This window comes from Musca autumnalis, unplaced genomic scaffold (genome assembly GCF_047663935.1).
Source record: "Musca autumnalis isolate F117 unplaced genomic scaffold, ASM4766393v1 scaffold_3, whole genome shotgun sequence".
NCBI classification, from domain to species: Eukaryota; Metazoa; Arthropoda; class Insecta; order Diptera; family Muscidae; genus Musca; species Musca autumnalis.
In genome coordinates, this window is record NW_027411866.1 from 166559066 (window position 1) to 166583951 (window position 24886).

A 24886-nucleotide genomic window follows, 5' to 3' on the forward strand; every position below is an offset into this window, starting at 1 on the left:
ATACGCTCTTGAAAATACAATATTCATAGAAATCGCGGTTAAATTTCACATTTTTATGGCTTTTTTAAGTGTTCACCATTTTGCTTAGTAACCGCAAGCTCTATCGAAATAAGATTAGAAAAAATGTTGTAGCAATGAAAATTCTCTATAAGATTGACCTTAATGGTATTTTCGTAGGTTTTACCATTTTTGAGATATATATATATATATATATATATATATATATATATATATATATATATATATATATATATTCCTTTAAACTCCTATGAGGAGCATAGGGCCACATAGAAGTTTAAATAGGGACAATGTACTGACTGTATCGCCTCCTTATAAAACAATGTCATGCAGGGTGTACCTAAACTAACTTCCAATGAAAACCGCTTACACCTGGGGAACTTTTCGGATTCTGAAATAGCAATGTTCATAGATGAGAAAAATCCAAAATCAAGAAAAAATCACTGGAGGGATTTTTAAATAAATCGCGGTCAAAGTTCACATTTTTGGGTTTATTTTAGGTTTTCTCGATGTTGCTTGGAAGCGGCAAGTCGTAACGATATGGGACCAAGGAAACTTTTGTAGCAGTTAATATCCTCTACATCAGTTGCTTTAGTCCCACTTCGATAGGACTTGCCGTTGAAAAGCCAAAAAACCTCTAAAAATGTCAATTGAATCGCGATTTTTTTGAAAATCCTCCCGGCGATTTTTTTTGTTTTTTGATTTTTCTCATCTATGAACATTGTAGTTTCAGAATCCGCAAAAACTTCCCAGGTGTAAGCACCTTTCATTTAAGGTTAGGTAAAAGGCACCGTTGACCTGTACTGACAAATTTCTGATTAAAAGTGTTTAGCCTCAAAGTAGACCAAATACTTAATTTTAGCCATTTCGGCGTAATATATATAATTGTTCCACAAACATCCCAGATGGGACAAGGGAGACTTCTCTCATATCAATGAGTGCACGCCGATTCATATTGGCTGAATGATATAGGACCTACTTTTTATTGCCGAGTCCGAACGGCGTGTCTTACGACACCACTTGTAGAGAAGTTCTTCATGGCTTAAATACTCAGGAAATGTCGCCAGCATTACTGAGGGGGAATTTTGCCACCGTTGAAAATTTGATGTTGCTTGGCCTGGGATTCGAACCGCAGACCTTCTGAGTGCAAGGCGGACGTGCTAACCATTGCACCACGGTGGCCCCCGTTTTCGGCGTAATATTGAAGCTAAAACCTTGACAACTTCGAAAATCGGCGGTGCCGTTTTTGTGGGCTATATCAAAATTTGGAACTGGAACCGAAAATCGGAAGGTACTGTTCTATGGGGGCTATATCAAAAAGTGGACGAATTTTTCGATGTGTTACAAACGGAATAACAAAGTAAATTATGCCCTACATAGTATGGTGGAGCGTATAACAAGTAAAACAAAGTTAAGTTCAGCCCGACAGCGTCTTTATAACATCCGACATAAGTTATATTGAGAGCAGATTTCAGCAATTTCGGTTAGATGAACAATTCTCAAAAATCGCGAGGTTCCGTTGTATAGAACTATACAGAATTTTCTCTGCAAGAATGTGTTGTACCCAGTGTTGCCGAATTTGACGGTTTATCGTCATTTTGGCGATTTTTTGCCCGAACATTTAAAAATGACGATTTGACGATTTTATGGTCCAAAATGACGATTTTTCACGTAAACCAAAATTTCATAAAATAAAACATTATAACTATATTTTGTCCAAAAATTTCACGATTGACATAAGCAAAACAATAATGCAACCTCGATTTGATGAATTTTTTAAAGTTTTTAGCAATTTCCAGTCAGATTGGTCATATTAACCCAGAAAAATTCGGATCCATTAGTCATTACGTAAACCATTGCAAAGTAATGTAAACAAGCTTCTTTTCCCATTACAAGTAATCAGAAAAGTAATGGGATACTTCTTAAAAAAATTACAAGGCAAACCTACCTACTTTTCCTAACTAAGTAATGAGGACGGTGGCACAGTGAGTGTGTGTCCGACTATAAATCCTAGGGTTGTGTGTTCAACGCTCACTGTCGGCACGCGAGTTTTTTTTTAATTAAAAAATAACAGTTCGTGGTGCTAGAAATCAGAGGGTTCGTGTGTTCAACTCGCACAGCGAGAAAATAAAGTAAAATAAAAGTAAGAAGTGTGATGAAATTAAAAAAATCTCTACCATCAACTGTTCTAAAAATGTAATTTTTTCAACTTACTTTTCAACTTCTAGTGGCCACAGAATAACTAGTTATTCTAGTGGTCATAAAATAACTACAAACTGAGTGCGACATGCCATTGTAAAAATAATGGGGAAGAAAGGGGGTTTGCGAGTAGTTACGGCTGCCAAAAATCCCTTACAAAACCCATGATTTTGAGAGGACCTTTTTTGCTGGGAAGGTACATATCTGGAACGCAGGTGTTTTTACGATTTTTGCCTCACTTTCGAATTATATCAGCTGAAAATGTTCGTTTAGGATTTTTAATGGATCAAAATCTTCCATGAAACGTTTTCAAGATAAAATAGGAATCGTATCTATATCATTGTGAATATAATTACACTGTGCGACAACAAAAAAAAAAATGACAAGTAGATTATGAAAGTAGAGCTAAAAATATGAGACACCTGTATCGGCGTTTTTAAAGTTTCCGTCGGAAAGTAACCAAAGTAGGCGGGGCAAGTTCCGCCCTTTTCTAGTATTTTCGAAATATTCGAGTTAAGATATTTCGGAATCCGTATATTTAAGGTATATGGTGTCTTTGGCAACTTTACTTAGGAGGGTGTGGGGAATATTTTTGTTAAAAGTGTTAAACCTCATGCCGTTCATCAAAATGGTCTTTTTTGTCCTTTTTTCGAAAGTCTTTCAAAAACTCCTTCAAAATGTGATCGTATCAAATCCAAATATTCTACACAATTGTTCACCATAAAATTTTACTATAGGTCTCAGAATACACCAAATCTGTAACTCTTGTCTAACGCCAGGAATCTATAAAAATTAAAAACACGTTTTAGGGTTAAAGTCGGACTCCATCTGAGTTTATTCAAAATTGTCCCACAAAACATAATTTTAGAGAGATGGTGTCAGAGACAAAAATATCCTTCGTCAAATTACACTATGGGTCGCCAAAGAAATGAAATGTCTATTTACATTTTATAGCATGAAAATATCAGTATCAATTTTGCTGAAAAAACATGAAAATATTTCCTAATTTTTGATGAAATTTTGATTCTTCTTTTTTCGAATTGATACGTGAAAGTAATATCAAACTTAGTTCTAGGTCAAAAGCGTCAAAAGATGAAAAATTCTACACAAAATTTCACTAAGTGTTTCAGAATAAACCATATATGTAGGTATACTATTTTCTTAAAAAAATTAGATTACAAATTTATATATATTAGGATGAAATTATTTGTTTTTATTGGGGACAGTTAATTTTATATAATTCCATACTGGATCAAAATCTAGCAAAATTCTAAACTTTTTGGGGATATTATTAAAGAAAGAAATGTTCCAATGAAATTTGATTATGAGTCTCGGAATAACAGAAATCTGTAACCATAACATATAACATTCTTAGCAGCTCTTGTTTTTGATATATTTTGATATATTGAAAAAACTAGAAATGGGCGGAACTTTCCCCGCCTACTTTGGTTACTTTCCGACGTAAACTTAAAAACGCCGATACACGTGTCTCATATTTTTAGCTCTTCTTTCATAATCTACTCGGGTTTTCCGATCATTTTGAAAAAAAATGAATTTTGTTGAACTGTTATGAGTCCAGCTTTCTTAACTTCATGCTAATGCCCTCTTTAAGCGGACAGTCAGTCAGCTTTGATCAATTTCCCACTGCGCAGTTGTCATTCAAGCCTGCAGTAATGCAAACTCAATAACTGTAGGGAAAACACTAATTTTGTGAAATCTGTTTTTAAAGCGGCATTTAAGTGAGATTGGGTTAGATCTATTTTATATATATTATGTAGTCAGTCTCTTTGATATTACTATCTGCGAAAATCGCATTAAAAGTTAACCAAATCTAGTTTTGGAACACAGTGACGATTTTTCAAATTTCATGAACGATTTGACGATTTCTGATCAAAATTTGTCGGCAACGCTGGTTGTACCTCCAACGGCTAACGGATATCAAACACCAAATGTTAGTCATTTCGGTTGAATAAAGTGGCTGAATCCTATCAATATATGTATTTATAACAAGGAGTTCCTTTTGATTAGATAATCTGTTTGTCAATATAGGCCCAGATTTTGGGTATATAACGTATTTATACACAGTTTAAACGTTTTCTCATGGTGGAGATTGTAAACTGTTTAGATCAACCGAAATTTACAGTATGTATAGATTTACCACTGGATTTCAAATGTGAATTCCATTCCATATACGTCAAATACAATCGAATAGATTTATGACGAGAATTTATTTGACGTACACGCAATGGTGTTGACATTTGAAATCCACTTTCAATTGAATCCATTTTTAACTTGTTTTGACAGCAAGATTTAGTAATAGCTTTTTTTTAGTTTTACTATTTCCCATTTTTAACAGGCTTGATTTATTAAATTAAGACCTGTTGATGACAGTCTTCATTTTCCGTTCAAATTTTATTCGTACTTCTGACAACAAAACATAAAATGCCAAAATGAAGAAATATATATTCAATTTATTTAATTAACAAAAAGTACATATATATTTTATAGTTTCAAAAACCCCCTCGAAGAACATAAATAACAAATATGAGTGGCATCAAATTAAAAACTAAATTCATAAAATATGTTTTTATTAGTTATTCTCTAAATTGAATTACTTAAACTATGTATGTAGCAGCAGTATGTGATATCACATAAACCAACAAAAAAACAACGAAAGATAACAATAATAAAATACCATAGAAGTGCCTTGTATATTTATGATGAATTTTGCAAAATATATTCTTAAGATTTTCGCGTCATTAGTGAGGAAAACAGCTTTTTCTTTCAATGAGAAAATGTGAAATTCACATGGAAAAAATAAACAGGAACAACAATCAACAAAAAACGCTATTATAAGTAGCATTTCAAGAAAAGACAACAAAATTTACAAAATTTTAAGTAAATACCAGAAACAGAGTATTGTGGCGCCAACAACAAGAACAACGACGACGACAGCAACTAGCAACAATTTTACTAAAATGCAAAATTCCATACAAACGAAACAACCACATTTTTACATAATCAAATGCAAAAATAACAACAACACCAACAACAACGATCACAACGATAATAATAATAATAATAATAATAACAACAACAATACGGCAAAATTAATAACGAATAAATTATATTTCAAGTGTTTACATCGATATCCTAATACAACGAATTCTACACAAACATGCCTTCGCTCTCTAATTGCATTATCATTAGCAACTGACGTCACAACGAACGTAAATAAATTCAACAGAGATTTGAGTCTGCCACAATTAACTATGGAAGTGCCTAGAAAAAGAAAGTACCCAAAATTATCAACAACAATTTTAATACGACGATAATATTAATGTAACTTCAAGATTTGAAATTGTTTCGAAAAAAATATTATTTCAATAAAATAAAATTTTAAATTTTAAACCATTTGCACATAACACTTGACCATCCCTACTATATCCACGAGAACGGGGCCAAGAACAACAAGTAAAGTAGCTCCTTTGCTCACGCCCTACGCCCACTACAGTTTGTGCCCGATTGAGCCGTTGAGTGTGTGAGTGTACGCGTGTGTGTGTGTGAACGCGCGCCTATCTGTTGCGAACAATGTTAGATATATTCCGTGGATTAAAAAACCTTATAAAGGTCAGTCACGTTAAAACCGATTCACCAGTATTTCGTTTGCATTATTCTATAACTGTGATGATATTGATGTCCTTCTCCCTAATTATAACCACACGTCAATATGTCGGTAATCCCATCGATTGTGTTCATACCAAAGATATTCCAGAAGATGTTCTCAACACATACTGTTGGATTCATTCCACGTATGCGCTTAAAAGTTATTTTCTCAAGAAACAGGGTGTATCCGTACCCTATCCGGGAATTGGAAATTCCGATGGTGATTTGCACGAGAAAAAACATTACAAATACTATCAGTGGGTGTGTTTTTGCCTATTTTTTCAGGTGGGTTATATTTGAATATTTTTTTGTTTATTTTTTTATATATATTTTTAGCCTAACTTTATTAGTTCTTTTGTCTTTATTTTATTAAACTATACAAAGGAGGAACATTTTGAAGTTAAAATTATTGTGTTTTGTGCGGAATTTGACATTTTTATGATGAATACTCATTTAAGTATTTTTATGACTTGAAAAAATGACTTTCTCGACTGACTAATGAAATGCTCGACATGTTATATTTATGTTTTCTATTTTTAGTGGATGTTGTTAAAAAGTATATGAGTAAAGAAAAAAATATAAACAGAAAACGATTTTTGTTAATTTTAGGAAAAACCCCTTTAATTATAACTCTATGTATATATCGTTAATATATAGTACATACATACGTATGTAACTTGCTTGGAAATACCGAAATGGGGAATAATCGGAATTTCCGTCAAATATTATTTTTATACCCTCAGCATTTATGCTAACGAGGGTATATACACTTTTATACGGGCAAAATGTGCCTCATCGAAATAATGGTTTAAGACCCCAAGTATGTTTGGACGAAATGTGTTTCAGACAATTTGGAGTCGATTTAGCAATGTCCGTCCGTCTGTCTGTCTGGCTGGCTGGTGCGCACGATAACTCTCGAACGGATGAAACGATTTGGTTCAAAATTTAGCTTTCGCAATATTTCGTCCAAACTTAGTTTAAGTTCGAAGATGGGTTATATCGGTCCACTCCTTCCGGTACCTCCCCCACAAAAGTTCGAAAATGTTCGGAAAATTTGTGTGCACGATAACCCTTGAAGGCAGTAACCGATTTGGTCCATACTTTACACATCGTGAAATTTCTACCAAACTTAGATGAGGTTCCAATATGGACTCAATCGGTCCACTCATTCGGGTACCTCCCACACAAAATTTCGGAAAAGTTCACTTTAGGACCTGCTCTCGAATCGCTTTGATTTTTGTTGTAACAACTTGTATTCACGGCCCCCATACGGTGGTACAAGTTTCATCAGGGGCAAAACCATATTTCCCGAAAAAATAGCCTGAAAGATTCAAAAAACTCCTATGACATCGTTTGTAGTGGTTGGAGCGCAAGATAACTCTCGAACGGATCTGCCGAATCGATCCAAAATTTGGCCTTCATAATATTTTGTCCAAACTTAGTTTAAGTTCGAAGATGGGTTATATTGGTCCACTCCTTCCGGAAACATTGTGCACACGATAACTCTTGAAGGGAAGGAACGATTTGGTCCATACTTTACGCATCCTAATATATCTATTAGATATAGATCAGGTTTGAATATGGACTATATTTGTCGATTCCTTCGGGTACCTCCCACACAAAATTTCGGATAAGTTCACTTTAAGACTTGCTCTTGACTAACTTTGATTACTGTTGAAGCAACTTGCAATCGCTGTCTCAATTACGACGGTAAAAAAATTTCGGATAAGTTCACTTTAAGACTTGCTCTTGACTAACTTTGATTAATGTTGAAGCAACTTGCAATCGCTGTCTCAATTATGACGGTAAAAGTTTTATCAGTGCCAAGTCCATAATTCTTGGGAAAACAGCCCGAAAGTTGTTAAAAACCCCATATCTAGTAGCTGGAGAGCACAATAACTCTCGAACTGATAATCCGATTTGGACCCAAAATTTGGCCCTCGTCATATTTTGTCCAAACTTAGTTTAACTTAAAAAATGACCCATATCGGTCCTCTCCTTAAGATACCTCCACCCAAAAGTTCAACATTTGTGTCCAAGTGCAGTTTAGGGTCTGTTCGGAGATCCTTTGGAACTTTATACCGATGATGTTCTTTGTGGTCCTGTTAACAGCCAAATTATATTTTCCGTGGACGATAACCCACTGAAATGACTAGTGGGCGCGATATCTATCGAAAAGATATGACTCTCAAAATAAGATCCACTCCCGTAATGCACTATGTCGGTCCATTCCCTCCTCCGCAAAACTTTTGAACTTTAATCCTAATCCACATTTTTGTCGGCAAGTTCAAAGGTCCAAAAAATGCCACAAAATTCCCTAAAAGACCCTAAATACATTCGAGATGAAATTTCAAATTCACATAGGCTGAGGGTATATATCTGTCGGCAAAGCCGACTGATACTTTTATACTTGTTTAATTAAATCTTTATAAATATCAGTTGAGAACGGTTGAACCGATTTCGGTAATTCTTTTTTTGAAATGTTCGTCATAACTTAACTTAGGTTTTAAATTTTATATTTTAATCTTTTCTACAAAAACTACTGGACCGATTTTCCTGAAAATTTCTGGGAATGCACAGGGACGGCCCCCAGAGAAAATATGATGCATTTTTTCTTGAATTTCGAAGGGGGCGGGGCATTTCCCTTTACCATATTTACAAAACGTCATATCTTTATGAATAAAAATCATATGCTGTCATAACCCAACTTACATTTTTGTGGAAAGACATTTTACACACTTTTTCAATTTTCAATTTAGTTTTTCTCTACAAACCACCATGCTAGAACAAATAAGGTAAAGTAAATACTACAACAAATACAACGCAACAACAACCACATAGAAATTTGTTTTTGTTTGTAATGTTAGTGTCACCGGTATATGTAAACAAAATAAGGAAATGTCTAGGTATGAATTATTGGAATTTAAAACACTAATAATTTTTCAAATTTGATTGAATATTTTGGAAAACATGAATGAAAATTAGTTACATTTTCAATTTGAATGTTTCCAAATCATTCCACTTAATACATCATTTCTCACAGATAGTAGAATTTTTGCGGGTGACGTAGGGGATGGAAGATACCAAGGAACGGTCCTGACCGGTTTTAACATGGCAAAGCCCAGGATTTATCTTGGTCCCTCTTTCATCCCAAGTGGACACTGACCTCCCCGTGGTGTCACCTGGGGAACTGCCTTTAACACCCGTTAAAGGTAGTGAGCTAACATGTGCCGCGCGTTCACCCATAAGAACGTTAAAAACTTGGGTTTGGGCGTCGGGTTAGTAACCCTCCCCTAGAAAAAACAGCCTACTATGAAAAAACGAAAGAAAAGAAAAACAAACCCCTCTAAAGTTGACGAACCCCGCAAACGTTTTAAGGACCATGATCTGCGAATCTGCACCTGGAATGTTCGCACTCTTTATAGAGAAGGTGCAGTCTTCGCATTGGCAGACGTACTTGAAAAGTACAAGACCGATATTACTGCCATACAGGAAATACGATGGATTGGGAAAGGCGTCACAACAACACCTAAAGGTGACGCACTGTATTATAGCTGCCATGACGTAAAGCATGAGTTTGGTTGTGGATTCGTAGTTAGTCGGAGACTAAAACATCTTGTATCCAGCTTCACTCCAGTGAATGAAAGACTTGCTGCTATTCGAATAAAAGCTAAATTCTTCAACATCAGCTTTATTTGCGCTCATGCTCCCACTGAAGAAAAGGACGAACAGACCAAAGATATATTTTACGAGCACTTAGAAGAAACATATGACCGTTGCCCTGCCCATGACATTAAAATCATTCTAGGCGATTTTAATGCCAAAATTGGAAAGGAGAATATCTTTGGCCCAACAGTCGGGAAATTCAGTCTACACAGTGAAACATCTGACAATGGTATGAGACTGATAGACTTTGCAGCTGCAAAAAACATGGTAGTTAGCAGTACCAGATTTAATCATCTCGATATTCATAAGGGCACCTGGCTGTCTCCAGATCAGAAAACAAGAAACCAAATTGATCATGTTGTGATAGATGGAAGACATTCATCGAGCGTGTTGGATGTACGATCGTTCCGAGGCGCAAATATTGATTCGGACCACTACCTTGTTGCAGCAAAGGTACGCACCCGCTTAAACGTAGCAAACAAAGTACGAACAGACACAACACGAAAGTTAGACATCGGTAAGCTGCAATCACAACAGATAGCCACAGCATATTCCACTCAACTAGCCCAATTGCTTAATCAAAGCCCTCCTCATCCCGATAACATATCAGCGCAATGGCAAAGCATTGCCCACTCCATGCAAACAGCCGCAAAATCCATACTTGGATACCAGAGACCTCCACCAAGGAATCCATGGTATGATGAGGAGTGTCGTGCTGCCACCGAAGAGAAAAATGCGGCATATAAGGCTACTTTACAATCCGTAGCAACGCGTAGCGCACGAGAGAGATACAGGGAGAAAAGGAGAGAGGAGAAACGTCTTTTCCGCAGGAAAAAGAGAGAGATGGAAAAGCGGGAGTGTGAAAAAATCGAGATGTACAGGAGCCAGAATGAAGTCCGAAAATTCTACCAAAGAGTCAAGCATCAAACTGATGGCTTTGGTACAGGCACATCCTCCTGTAGAGACCAGCAAGGTAATTTGGTAACTGATACAGATAGTGTACTCAGGATATGGAAAGAACATTTTTCAAATCTGTTGGTATCCAATAGCAGCGAAGACGACGAAGATACCACAGTCCCAATCCCAGAAGATGGTATTGAATGTATACCGCCCAGCCAAGATGACGTAAAGACAGCAATAAATCGGCTGAAGAATAATAAGGCAGCAGGGGCCGATGGCTTACCAGCCGAGCTGTTCAAAACCGGAGGCGACACGCTGATAAGGTGTATTCATCAGCTAGTTAGCACCATCTGGCAGGAAGAACGAGTACCCGACGATTGGAACCTGAGTATCCTGTGCCCCGTCCACAAGAAGGGAGATAAGACTGTATGCTCTAACTATAGGGGCATAAGTCTACTCCCTATTGCCTACAAGATCGTGTCAGGGATATTGTGCGAACGACTAAAGCCAATGGTCAACGAGATTATTGGACCATACCAATGCGGCTTTAGACCTGGCAAGTCCACCATTGACCAGATATTTACCCTGCGGCAAATCCTGGAGAAGACCCAAGAGATGCAGATCGACACCTACCACCTTTTTGTCGATTATAAAGCAGCCTTCGACAGTCCGCTGCGCTCAAAGGTATTCCAAGCCATGTCTGAATTTGGTATTCCCGCAAAGCTCATCCGGCTTTGTAAAATGACTTTAACTGACACGAGGTCCTCAGTTGAAATAGGAAAGAACCTCTCCGAAGAGTTTGGTACCAAAAGAGGTTTCAGACAAGGAGACAGCCTTTCGTGTGACCTCTTCAACATCCTGCTAGAAAAGGTTATACGAGAGGCAAACGTCAAAAGAAGTGGCACAATATACACCAATAGTCACATGTTACTTGCTTATGCTGATGATATAGACATCATGGGTCGATCAGTAAAAGAAGTAACTGATACCTTTATAAAGGTCGAAGGAGAATCTGCTAAAGTGGGTCTGGCGGTAAACGGTGAGAAGACCAAGTTGATGGTGTCGACGCGCAATGCGTCCTTTGAGCTCGGACCGACTGTGGAAGTTGGTTCCTATAATATTGAGGTAGTAAAAGACTTCGTCTACCTCGGCACCTCCGTCAACACAACAAACGACATCAGTTGTGAAATAAAAAGAAGAATTGTATTGGCCAACAGATGCTACTTTGGATTAAGTAAGCAGTTTAAAAACAAAGCCACATCTCGTCAAACAAAAATAACGCTCTACAAAACACTGATACTACCCGTGCTGATGTATGGCTCCGAAGCCTGGGTACTTGCGCAAGCAGACATGGCAGTGCTTGGTGTGTTTGAGAGAAAAATTCTTCGAAAGATCTACGGACCAATCTGCGTTGACGGTGAATATCGACGTCGCATGAACCACGAGCTGTATCTGCTATACAACGACATCAATATTGTTAAACGTATCGAGAAGCAGCGATTGCGTTGGCTAGGCCATATCAAAAGAATGAGCGATGATGAACCCGCTAAAAAGGCGTATGAATACATGCCACATGGCGGTGCACGCAGAATTGGCAGGCCAAGGAATAGATGGCGCAAACAAGTGGATGAAGAGATGAAAAGGCGCGGTATTCCAGAGAGCAAAGCAACAAATAGAGAGGAATGGAGATCTCTTCTTAGTTCGGCCTATAGAACAAATGTTCTGTAATGGGCCAGCTAAGTAAGTAAGTAAGTAAGTAAGTAGAATTTTTGCAGAAATGTTTGGGATCGCTGCAAATTTATTGAAAAGGTTGAAGCTGTTTCAATATTTTGTTTTTGAAATCAAAGACGCACATGATTATTAGGTCTTTATTTTTTCAAATTTAAGAAAATATCACACATATTAACAAATGTTTTGCCGCCTCTATAAGTGGTTTTTAGTGTGCGGCAGGTCGTTCGCACTTGGAGGAGGTTGCATGTCATTGATATGAAGAAGTCTTTATGGGAAATAGTTTCTTTTTCGTAATAATATATTTTTTTTTCCTCAAAAAGTATATACCCCTAATGTACATACATCGAAAATAGAAATAAATATTTTAAATATCGTAAGGAATTTGACACTAACTTTACAGCCCAGTTCAGTCAGCTGGATATTGGTGTTACCTTATATTGTTCTACCATGACAAACCGATGAACCGATTTTCCTGACATACTTACTTACTTAGCTGGCCCATTACAGAACATTTGTTCTATAGGCCGAACTAAGAACAGATCTCCATTCCTCTCTATTTGTTGCTTTACACTCTGGAATACCGCGCCTTTTCCTGACATTGTCAGGGAATTTACAGGGATGGCCCCCGAAAACAGGATACATATTTTATTGAATTCGGAGGGGGCGAGGTACCACCCCTATGTGATTCTTTAAAATTACGAATATATTGGTTTAAAAATTTACAAATTAATCTACAATCTATGTACTTCTTTGGAGTCTAAAGACCCGATCATGCCTGCTTTTTTTAATATGTTATATCTCCAATACTGCTGAACCGATTTCAACGAAATTTGCAGCAACAGCTCAAGGTTTGCTGTTGTTATGTATATTTTATGAATTTCGGAGAAGGTGGGGTAACTTCTCCACGCCTTTCTTTTAAACGCTATATATATAAGACAAACTTATGATTATATTGGTTTCAGCATAAATTTTGGGAGGCAATGGGGTTGTGCGTACCATAGGTACATATTTGGAGCCAAAATACCGGACCAAACCCACTTTTTTAAATAGGTTATATATTGACCACGCACACTATTTTCAATACATTATTTTTCCAAAACTACTGAACCTAATTTCAAGTAATTTTCAGAAAATGTTCAGGAATATCCCGTAGTTCAAAATGCTATATATATGTAGACAAATTTCGGGGGCCTTTTGTTTTATAATCGCTATATTTGCTAAATCTATGGTTGCAAACAAATTTTCGAGACAACGGTGATTGCGCCCGCGATCAGGAAAAACGATATATTTTCAAAATTTCCCTAAATGGTAAGGTTCAACGGCCCATCAACGGTCAGCCTTGGTTTGCGGACATAACTTCCAAAATTTTTGGTGTTATTTCCGTTTTTAAAATTTAATTTAATTTTATTATACCCTCCACCATAATGTGGTTTGGTCCGTTTGTAACACATCGAAATATTCATCGGAGACCCTATAAAATATATACATACATACATTCTTGATCAGGGTAAAATTCTAAGTCGATATAATCATGTCCGTCTGTCTGTCCGTCTGTTGAAATCAAGATGCAGCTCTCAAATTTTATGATAGAGCTTTGCAATTTGGTAAAGAATTTTCTATGACTTCTAGGGTGTTTGGTATTGCAAATGGCCTATATCGGTCCACGTTTAGAAATAGCCCCCATAAAGCGGTACCACCCGATTTGTGATATTTTGAAGGTTTTAGCCTCATTATCACATTGAAATTGTTGAAATTTGGTACTTAGTCGTCGTTGGGGATATCAAACTTTCCCCCAGAAATTTGTTGGTATAGGTCCAGGTCGTCATATAACCCCAATAGAACGGTACCACCCAATTTTCGGTATTTTGAATGTTGTGGCCACAATAATCCACCGAAGTGGCTGAAATTTGGTATTTGGTCTTCATTTGGGGTATTAAATGTTCCATATGAAATTTGTCGGTATAGATCCACGCCTACATATAGCCCCCATAGAACGTACCTCCCGATTTTCGGTGTTTTGAAGGTTGTGCCCTTAATATTCCTCAGAAATGGCTGAAATTTCGCACTTAGTCTTCGCTGCGGGTATAAAGCTTTCTCCCAGAAATTTGTCGGTATAGGTCCACGCCTTCATATAGCCCCCACTGAACGGTACCTCCCGATTTTCGGTATTTATAAGGTTGTGGCCTCAACCTCCCACCGAAATAACTGACATTTGGTATTTAGTCTTCTTTGAAATTTGTAGGTATAGCTTGACGTTTTTATATAGCCCCCATGGAACGGTATCTCCCGAATTTTGGTATTTTGAAAGTTAGCCACAATATTTTACCGAACTTGCTGAAATTTGGTATTTAGTCTTCTTCATAAACCTTGTCATAAACGAACTTAATGCCGTTCTTACCTGTTTCATAAAATTTTTATTTGAAATGTATAAGAAAACAAGTAAAAACGTGTGAGTCGGCTTTGCAGACAGATATGTACATATATACCCTCAGCCAATTTGAAGTGAAACTTTCACCTACGGACAGATCGAATGTATTTAAGGTCTATTCAGAATTTTTTGTCCCTTTTTGGACATTTGAATTTGCCGACAAAAATTTGGATTGGGAATAAACTGCACTAAGACACGAATGTTGAACTTTTGTGGGGGTGGTACCTTTAGTGAGGAACGATATGGGCCATTTTAGAAGTTAAACTAAATTTTGACAAAATATTAAGAGATCCATAGTTTGGACCAAATTGGTTGCCCCATTCCAGTAATATCGTCCTAGCATTATAGTGATATTTTTTAAATATTGGGGAGAAGTACCGGAAGTTGTGGACCGGTATTGCCCCATGAAACTATGTTTGGATATAATATGACGAAGACCAAATGTTGGACCAAATTGGTTGAACAGTTCGAGAGTTATCGTGCTCTCCGACCGCCATATATGGTGACACAAGGCCCCCTTCGGGCTGTTTCCCCATGAAATATGGACTTGCTCCTGAACAAAACTTTTATCGTCGTAATGGAGGTACCGAATGCAAATCGCTTCAACAAAAATTAAAGTGATTCGAGAGCAGGTCTTAAAGTAAACTTATCCGAAATTTTGTGTGAGAGGTACCAGAAGGAGTAGTCAAATATAGTCCATATTCGAACCTAATCTATATCTGGTAGATATATTCAAATGTGCAAAGTATGGATTACATCGGTCACTCCCTTAAAGTCTTATAGTGCGCAGAATTTTCCCGAACATTTTTGAACTTTTGTGGGGGAGCTACCTGAAGAAGTGGACCGATATGGCTTATCTTCGAATTTAAACTATGCTTGGACAAAATATTACGAATGCCATATTTTGGACCGAATCGGTTGATTCATTCGAGAGTTATCGTGCGCTCCAGCCAGACAGACAGACGGACATTGCTAAATCAACTCCGAAGTGTCTGAAGCGGATTTCGTCCAAAAATACTTGGGGTCTAAAACCATTATTTCGATGAGACACATTTGGCCCGTATGAAATTGTATATACCCTCGTTAGCATAAATGCTGAGGGTATAATTAAAATATAACTTGAATTTTATATACATTTTTCATTTTATAATATAATTTATAATAGATTTAAAATTTTTAATCAAAATTAGTACAAAATACCTATGTAGTATCCAATACAAATCGAACTATATTCAACATTTTGGTTTAATTGCAATTAAGATGAATGGAAATCGATAAATCTGTAAAAATAAAACACTGTCAGGTTATGAATATGTCCCAGGAAGTAAAAAAGCGCCGCTGGTGAAAATGTTTTTAAAAAATCACGCGATTTTATACAAAAATATTATCACATTGCTGCTGACAAATTAAAACATAATTTCGTTTTTTATGAAATCAAAAGGATTTTGTGGATACTTCGGCATTGTTTGACACTTACCTTTTGGAATGTACAATTCCTCTTAGATTATAATTTCTTCTCTTTGTCAGATCAATAGAAAATAATCGGATTGTCAGATTTGAAGGTAAACGATACCGACCTATGTGACGTTGCAATGGGTAGAAATCCTCCACGCATCAGTATAGGTTCATATTTTGATATACATTTTATGAAGATATTTCCCGATTTTACTTATTTTAAATTGTGTGTGTGTTTAAATAGAATAATTGTAACATAATATTTCAGATTCTGAATGGGTAGAAAACATCGGTATATCATTGGTATTAAACATTGTCTAAAAGAAAGTGATATTCTTTTATTAGAATAGTTCACATTTCTCAGGAATAAGCCTTGATATGGTGGAATAGCTTAGTACTTTAATAAACTATAGGAAACTATTTTTTCCATTTTACTTCAATACAACTCGTGGTGTTCGGCCCGGCGGAAATGTTTGTATGTAAGTTTTGGTAACGACCCAATAAAGGAAAAAACCGAAATTGACTGAAAATCGAAAATGTCGACTAACGACGTTTTTCCAAATCTAAAACAAACGTTTAACTAGGGAGGCGGTTTTCGATTATTTAAAAAAGGAAAAAATAATTGCAAGATAAAATAAGTAATAACACATGACGATTTACTCGCATGACTCAATCCGCTCACCCATATTTTCAATGTTTGCTAATCATCTGAAATGGAGAAAAGAACATTAAATATAGGTACGCAATTTTTTTAATCCAAATATCAGTGTAATAGGGTAACTTTATACCAGTCAGGGTTAATGCCTTAATGACATTGTTTCAAAATTAAATATGTAAATATAAAAGCAACAAATAAAATAAATAAACTAGATTTTGGACCATTATTAGATGTGTTCTTTTACTATCTGATGGATTTGAAAACGCAAAATAAACCAATTTTGAGGCATTAAAAATATAATTTTTTACATTGAAAGTTAATTCCAAGAAGCTCCTACTGAAATTCAATCATCACTTTTAACTTTAAGTTAACCGGAACGCTATAAATCTGTTCGGTAAATCCAAACTATAACAAAAGAATACTTATAATAATGGGAGTATGTGTTAAATTCAACCAAATGTCAACCTAATTCAGACACTAATGACATCCAGTTTACACAAATAATCTTTTTCTAAGGTTAAAAAAAGGCAAATCTCAAAAAAATCCCTAAAACATGTTTGTTCATGGAGATTATTTAATTCTTTTAATACTAATACCCCTTAACTAAATACATTTATACAAATGTGTGTATATTCAAGGTTCTGTAAACATATGTTTTAAAGAAATAAATAATATCACAAATATGAATAATTGACATTTCATAGTTATAATAACAAACAAGATCATTTCCAAAATTTTGAAAAATACAATGGCCAGCAATTTCGTCACTCAACTAAGCATTGACATGGTCAATGTATGAAACAAAAATCTCCTGCTGTTTATTTCCGTCACTGCCTTGGTCAGGGTGATTATTAAATCCGATGTCGGTAAAATGGCTAAATGACAAAAGAAAAATATCTTTATGAAAATATTGCTAAAATATTTAAGCTTGACAAATGCCATCAAATAGTACAACTTTTGAAATCGAAACCTGTCAAAAGTTAATGATTAAAATGATCATTATACCCACAACACATCATGGGGGCCGAAAAAACAAACCGATACAATATATAATTTACGACATTGATATTTCTTTTAGTAAAAATAACAAAATGGGTGTTATATGGAATGATGGCGAGGAATTTTCTTCTCCTGTCCTTAAAAACACGCATATTACAGTGACAAACAAAATAAACATTTAAATGAAAGAAAAACTCAAAATAATTGTCACACATTTTCGTAGCATTACATTTTGTTGTTAACATATTTAAAAAGACATTTTAAGTAATTTGCAGGAAAATAAGATCAATTTCCTCATTTATCATGTTGAGTGTTCCCAGCGATCATTAATATTTTGCAGATTATTTTAGTGGTTTTATACGTATGTGACGCATTGTTATTGCTTAGTGTTCCATCTTTCTTTCATTACTTAAATAAACATAAAGAATTCATCTTATTGCATACGTCATTTGTGGAAGAAAATCACACCGATGATACCCTACTAATATGAATCATGCATGTGTTGTTATACGAGTTAGATGTCACATTTTATATGTTTTAAGTAAGCGATTAAAAATAATTCTTTGCATAAGAATTGTGTACTTGATGATGATATTAATCATCACGTAGCTAAATTAAGTATAAGCGAATAATATGCAAAGGATTATACAACTTATGATCAAATGTACAAGAAGTATTTATATATATGGAAAATGGAGTATTACAGCCGTGCAAAACGTCTCTAAAGTGGTGTCCTAAGACACAGTAGGTCCCATATCATTGAGCTGATATGAATCAGGGTGCACTGATTGATACGAGAGATATCCCCTTGTCCTTGCTGGGATGTTTGTGATAGAGTTGTTAAATCTAGTGAACTAGTTCAGTACAATAGTTAGTTTGCGTATGAGTTATTTCATAAAAAACAAAGAGATAATATAACTCATTCGTTCATACAAATGACCGGTGTCCACTGAATTACATAGTGAACTAGATCGTTCAAACGAACTAGATATTAACAAGTTAAAAAGCTTTATGTTCAGCCGGGCCGAAATTTTTATACCCTCCACCATAAAATACACTGAGCTAATATGGAATTATTAGTTTTCTTCCTGTTGCGAAAGTACCTATGCACACAATTTTAGCTGCAGAAATTTCCACTAGAAACTCTAAGTGCCAAATTATAGCCAATTCGGCCTGAACACGTAGCTAAAAACTTCAAAATACCGGAAATCGGACGGTACCGCTATACGGGGGCTACAAGAAAACGTGGACCTATGCCCATAATTTATGGTGGTGAAGTTTCTTGGTCATTGGAAACCCTAAATGTCAAATTATATCTAATTCGGTCTGAAAATGTAGCTAAAAGCGTCAAAATATGTGAAATCGGGCGGTACCGCTATATGGGTGCTGTATCAGACCGTGATCTAAATTTTCAGAGAAGGAAGGCATACACTGCAGAAATTAAAATGTTCTGTACAAAATCTCATCCCTATTTGAAGCATCACAGCGGCTGAAAATATACATTCTTTTAGAGAATGATATGTGGAGCGTAAACATTAGGGTGATGATTTTTTACAACCTCATATCCCTGTATTATATTTTGATTAGTTTGTATTTAAGACTAGCAGACCCGGGTACGCGGTGCTGGCCCGACGTAATAAGTTTTAATGACAACTTTTTACGGACTTTATGCTTTACAATTCATAAATAGGTATTTTCTACCTCACTTCTTCGGTCCATTGTCAAATCTAGGAGGATTTTAAATTTATCAAAAGATTTCGTTTCTAACCTTTCTATTATCTTACGGATATTGTTGGATTTTTTTCGGCCATTGATGCTCTTTAGGATTTATTATCTTGTGATCATTGCCTCCTAAAATGTATGCTGATACCGATATAATCATACCCTATAGCGTGTAGAGAAAAGTCATAAAATATACATAACAACGGCAAACCTTGAGGTTTTGCTGTAAATTACATAGAAATCGTTTCAGTAGTATTAGAGATATAACATATTAAAAAGAGCACCCGTGGTCGGGTCTTTAGGCTCCAAAGGAGTACTTAGATTGTAGATTAATTCGTAATTTTTTAAACCGATGCATTCTTAATTTTTTGCAAACATAACGTTTTTTAAATATCGCATAGGGGAGGTACCCCGCCCCCTGTGGACTTCAATATGTATCCTGTTTCGGGAAGCCATCTCTGTACATTCCCTGATAATTTCAGGAAAATCAGTTCAGTAGTTTTTGTAAAGAAAAATGAAATTGAAAAAGTGGGCGCGGTAAAATTTTCTTTCCAAAAAGATATGCCGTTTTTAAATATGGCAAAGGGAAATACCACGCCCCCTTCGAAATTTTACAAAATATGCATCCTATTGCTTACCGGGTCCAACCCTGTATATTCCCTGACAATTTCAAGAAAATCGGTTCAGTACTTTTTGTAGAAAATATTAAAATTGAAAAAAGTGTGCGCATAAAAGCCTAAGTTGGGTTATGACGAACATTTCAAAAAAAGAATTATCCACATCGCTTCAACTTCAACAAATGAGAAGTATAGGAGAAGTACCCCGCCCCCTCCGAAATTCAATAAAATTTGTAGCCCATTTTAACTGGGGGCCATCTCTGTACTTTCCCAAACAATTTCAGAAAAATCGGCTCATTTTTTTGTAGAAACGATACAAAATTGAAAAAAGTGGGCGTGGTCAAATTTGACCACGAACATTTCACAAAAAGAATTATCCAAATCGGCCCAGTCGTTTTCAGCTGATGCCATTACCAACGAACGACATTTGATTTTTATTTATAAAGATTACATAAAATCTTATATATAAGGTGATCCCAAAGCTTTTTTTTGAAGATCTGCAGCTGGAATGACTACACATTCGAGCTGCAGATCTTCAGCTCGGACTATTGACTATTGAGTGAGAAATTAATGAACAGATTTTGCGCACCCTGTTTCGGTTTTCATGCAACAAAATTAATGCAAGAAGAGAGAGAATGGCACAACAATTCCAGCCTGCATTAGAGATGTTTGAGATCTGTTTAAACTTTCAAAAGGGGTCTCACTCCACTCAGTGAAGTGACGGATGGGCAACTTCATGTCGTCTCTGCAGCCGCCTGTTTCCTTAATCACAGTTTTACCATTGATCAAGCCCACTTTCAATTGAGCATAATCATTTATCAAATCCTACACAAAGAAGTTCTCGATGGTTGGTGATGTAGTTGACTCATGGAACTCATTTTTTATGACGACGTGAAGAACGATAAGAGTACTTGCCAATTTTCAGTATTTAGAGGATTTTAGCTACCTTTTTGACCGAGCTAACTGTAATTCGATATTTGAGATTCGAAGTGATCACAAAACTTCTCCACAAAAAATTTTAAACGTACGTCCATGTTTTGGTATCGTACCTACACGGAGGAAAAAACGCCTCTCTAATATATGCCCCAAACATATTTTGCAGCAAACATATTTTTGATTTGCAATCAGTCCCAAACATAACGTATGTTGGGGTCCTGCAAAAAATATATATTTGGGTGCAAATAAATTATATGTTTGGGTGCAAAAAAATTATATGTTTGTGTGCAAACAAATTATATGTTTGGGTATAAACAAAGCCACAAAAAAACAAACACTTGCATCAATGGGAAACACATTGAAATTTATACTCACATGCTCTCAGCAAGTGCTTACTGGCTATCTCTAACATATACACACATTTATAAATGGTGGTGTTTTATTGAAAGGCATAGAAAAAAAGCATTGCAGACACATAGGTACATCAAAAATTCCAAAAAAATACAAAACAGACTTTAATAAAAGAAAAAAAACTGAATGAAATAACTTATAAAAAGCGGCACTTTTAAAAGGAAAAAATGATATAGAAACATCGTTGAACGCTTCCTCTTAGTTGTGAAATAAAACACATTTTCTTCAAAGTTAAAATCATCAACGGGAAATCGGCATCTGCAATCAAATGATTATATAATGTAATAAATAATAATAATAATAATAATTGTTCCACAAACATCCCATACGGGACAAATAAATAGGTACATCCATATTTCAAATATGCATATGTATGTACATATGTACATATATGACAAATGTATTGATGTAATTACCAATATTAAATAAAATTTCTTCCTTGTCCAATAAAATATTTCTATTCACCTTTTTGATTCAATTATAAAATGTAATGGACATTTAGTTTACTAAGAAGCACAATTTCTTTAAGAAAAGGCAAAACACTAATTTATTCACTCACTTTACCGTCTTTAATCAACGATTGTATTTAGAAAACTGAAGAAAAAAGAACAACAATAAATATTTTTTCTTTTCCTCTTCGCCTGCTTTGTTGGTTAACAACAACAAAGCACAAACACCCATGTTTTACGCATACACATCACAAACCTTCTGCGTCTCCTATTACACCATACACACAGCTCTTTATTATAAACCGGCATTCCGCAGCCGCGATAGCCCTGTTGTTACTCTCTTTGGCAAACATCCTCTATCCACCCATGAAATATGTTGGTACTTAAACATATAAAATTGAGATATGTTACAAAATGTTGCAAACATATATTTGTTTGGACCCAAACAAATTAAGTTTGGATCCAAACATATATTTGGTTGCAATCAGTGCCAAGCAAATATTTGTTTGGATCCAAACATAGTTCTAACATATATTTTTCCGACTTTATTCCTTCATTCCAAGATTCGACATAGACTTAACCGTTGCCCACAATTCACACTGTACCCCTCTGGCAATTGCCGAGGACTGAATTCCACAACTCATTAAAGTCCCTCAAGACCAGACGGTTATGACCTTCCAAAAGTGGGATAGTTCTGGGCCGATAATCTGGTTTACAGTTATATTTCGGCAGGATGTATAAGTTATGCAACTCTACCACGGCAGTTCCAAACCTGACCCCATACATTCCATGAACAGGTCATTAGAGCCAGGCTCAAGCGAGATAGGTCTGTTTTGAGCAGACTGGTGCAAAAGAAACGCTGTTGCCAAAGTACATGCTCCACTTCTCCAGATGAAGTGTGTTTATTAGTGCTTCTTGACCAGAGCAGCTTCCTTCTGATTTTAAGACTTCAATGCGCTCAGCCCTCGTTGCACTGTGGTCGAACTTGTGTGGGAAGTGCGGCCAAAAATACTTCCTGTGTAGATATCAATACGAAATTTTCAGTAAAGGTTAGTTTAGCAACACAAATGAAAAAAGCAAAAAAAAAATCACCATATGTCCAACTTCAGGTATAGCCCCCATGGAACGGTACCTCCTGATTTCTAGCATTTTAGGGGTCTTGACCACATCTTTCAATGAAATTGACTAAAATTTGGCTACCGATATTCCCCAGTGTTAGAAATCCTTCTTGCAAAAATTTTTTGAATTGTGTCCACGTTTTGATAGGGTACCCATATAATGGTACCGCCCGATTTTCGGAATTTTGAAGGTTTTATATAAATTATTAATTCGAAATGGCGAAATGCTACTTAATCATTCCTGGAGGTAGGCTACCCCCAGAAAATTGTCGATTAATGTAGGTCCGCCCTTTGATGTTGTCCCCATTAATCGGTACTACCCAATATTCGGTATTTTTAGCTTGCTGTAATAATCAATCAAAATGGCTGAATTTTCCAATTTTTACATTGGGGACCGCATTTTGACGTATCTATATATAAAGTAGAAAAATGTTTGTACGTTTGTTTGTTTGTTTATTTGTTTGTTTGAAGTTTATAGACTCAAAAACCGCTAAACCGATCTTCCTCAAATTTTTAGAGTATATCACTACATGGCCTGAAAGTAACAATGGCTATAAAATGTTTTGATATTCCGCGTTGATCCGGAGATATAGCATCTGAATCGGAGGTACCTCCAAAAAATTAGATGTTGTATGCAAATATCTATAGAATGGTATCTTTTACCATCTCCAAATTTTAGATGTGTGAATGAACTTGGTCTAGAAATACATTTGCCAAGTTATATTGAAATCGGCTCAGATTTGGATATAGCTTCCATATATGTACATTTTCGGCCGATTTTAGGTATTTGGTGCACGAAACACGCTATATATCTCCGATTTCAATTAAATTCCGAAAGTGTGACGGGATTCGGTATAGAAATAAGTGTGCCAAATAGGTTCAGATTTGGATATAGCTCCCATATATATTTTCGTCCGATTTCATGTATTTGATGCACCAAATACGCTATGTATACCCGATTTTAATGAAATTTGGAAGAAAATTGGCCTACAAACAAATGTGTCAAACTATATTATACCTAAGTCGGGGTAGCGAAGCGCACTGGGTTCAGCTAGTCCTTTATACAACTGAACCGCACAATGCTTCTTCTATATATTTAAAAAGCTGAAATGTATAACCTGCATATTTGAAAAAATTACAAAAATTCCCTGAAAGCTATCCTTAGAATTATGGGAACAAGTTCCAAAGACGCGGAAAGATGCAGCTGATATTCTGAAAATATAAGCTTTAGACTACTACTAATTTTTTAAAAAAATTTCGTTGGGGGAAAGAGGGTGAACATAACTAAAACTTTACATGAAATTTAATTATACTGAAGAAATTACATTACAAAAGTCCTTCAGTCAACACATGTATTCAATAATGAATCCATAAAATTAACAAACAGAAAACTGCATAAAAATTAAGTTAATGCCTTGTTTTTCAATATTCCAAAAAAGTTTGGTCAATATACAGTTCAATTAATTTGATACTAATATTTTACTTCAACCTAGCTTTTGCACTGAATTCACCGCGAAATTTAACCAGTGAAATTTTCTCTTTGTTGATTCTATTCTCAAAAAGAACAGTAATAAGTAATCCATAACCAATTTATTTTAGATAAATTTAACATGTTAGGAGTAGATATGAATACATTTGGTACCAAAAATTAGACTTTAATTTTTTTAATTTTGGCCAATTGCAGCGACCACTGTGCGTTGTTTTCTGGGACAGCTTTGCACTAATAACAAAGCGTCTTTCAATGCTTTCTTTTGCTTGTTGATACTGCATTGTAAAGTCCTTGGGAGTAGACTTTACTATTCTGCGAGGATACAGTCGGTTCCATTGCCTTTTTTCGCTTGGATGTTTGGATTGGCACCAGTAGTAATCAATGTCTCATTTTGTTCATACGTTATGTGACTTTTCATGAAAGT

General features: G+C 35.6%; 1 protein-coding gene across 4 annotated transcripts in view; it reads left to right on the forward strand.

Annotated features, from left to right (window-relative positions):
* Window positions 1-24886, forward strand: part of shakB (Innexin family member shaking B) — a 1117028-nt gene that overhangs the window by 1055961 nt on the left and 36181 nt on the right. The window contains exon 2 of one of the 4 annotated variants that reach the window (XM_073975229.1): window positions 4708-6168. The exons of 2 other annotated variants lie outside the window; for them this stretch is intronic. In XM_073975229.1, the coding sequence (XP_073831330.1) occupies window positions 5809-6168 (360 nt within the window). In that variant the 5' untranslated portion in view covers window positions 4708-5808. The remainder of the gene's footprint in view (window positions 1-4707; window positions 6169-24886) is intronic. One more of the 4 variants, XM_073975228.1, reaches the window with a different exon arrangement.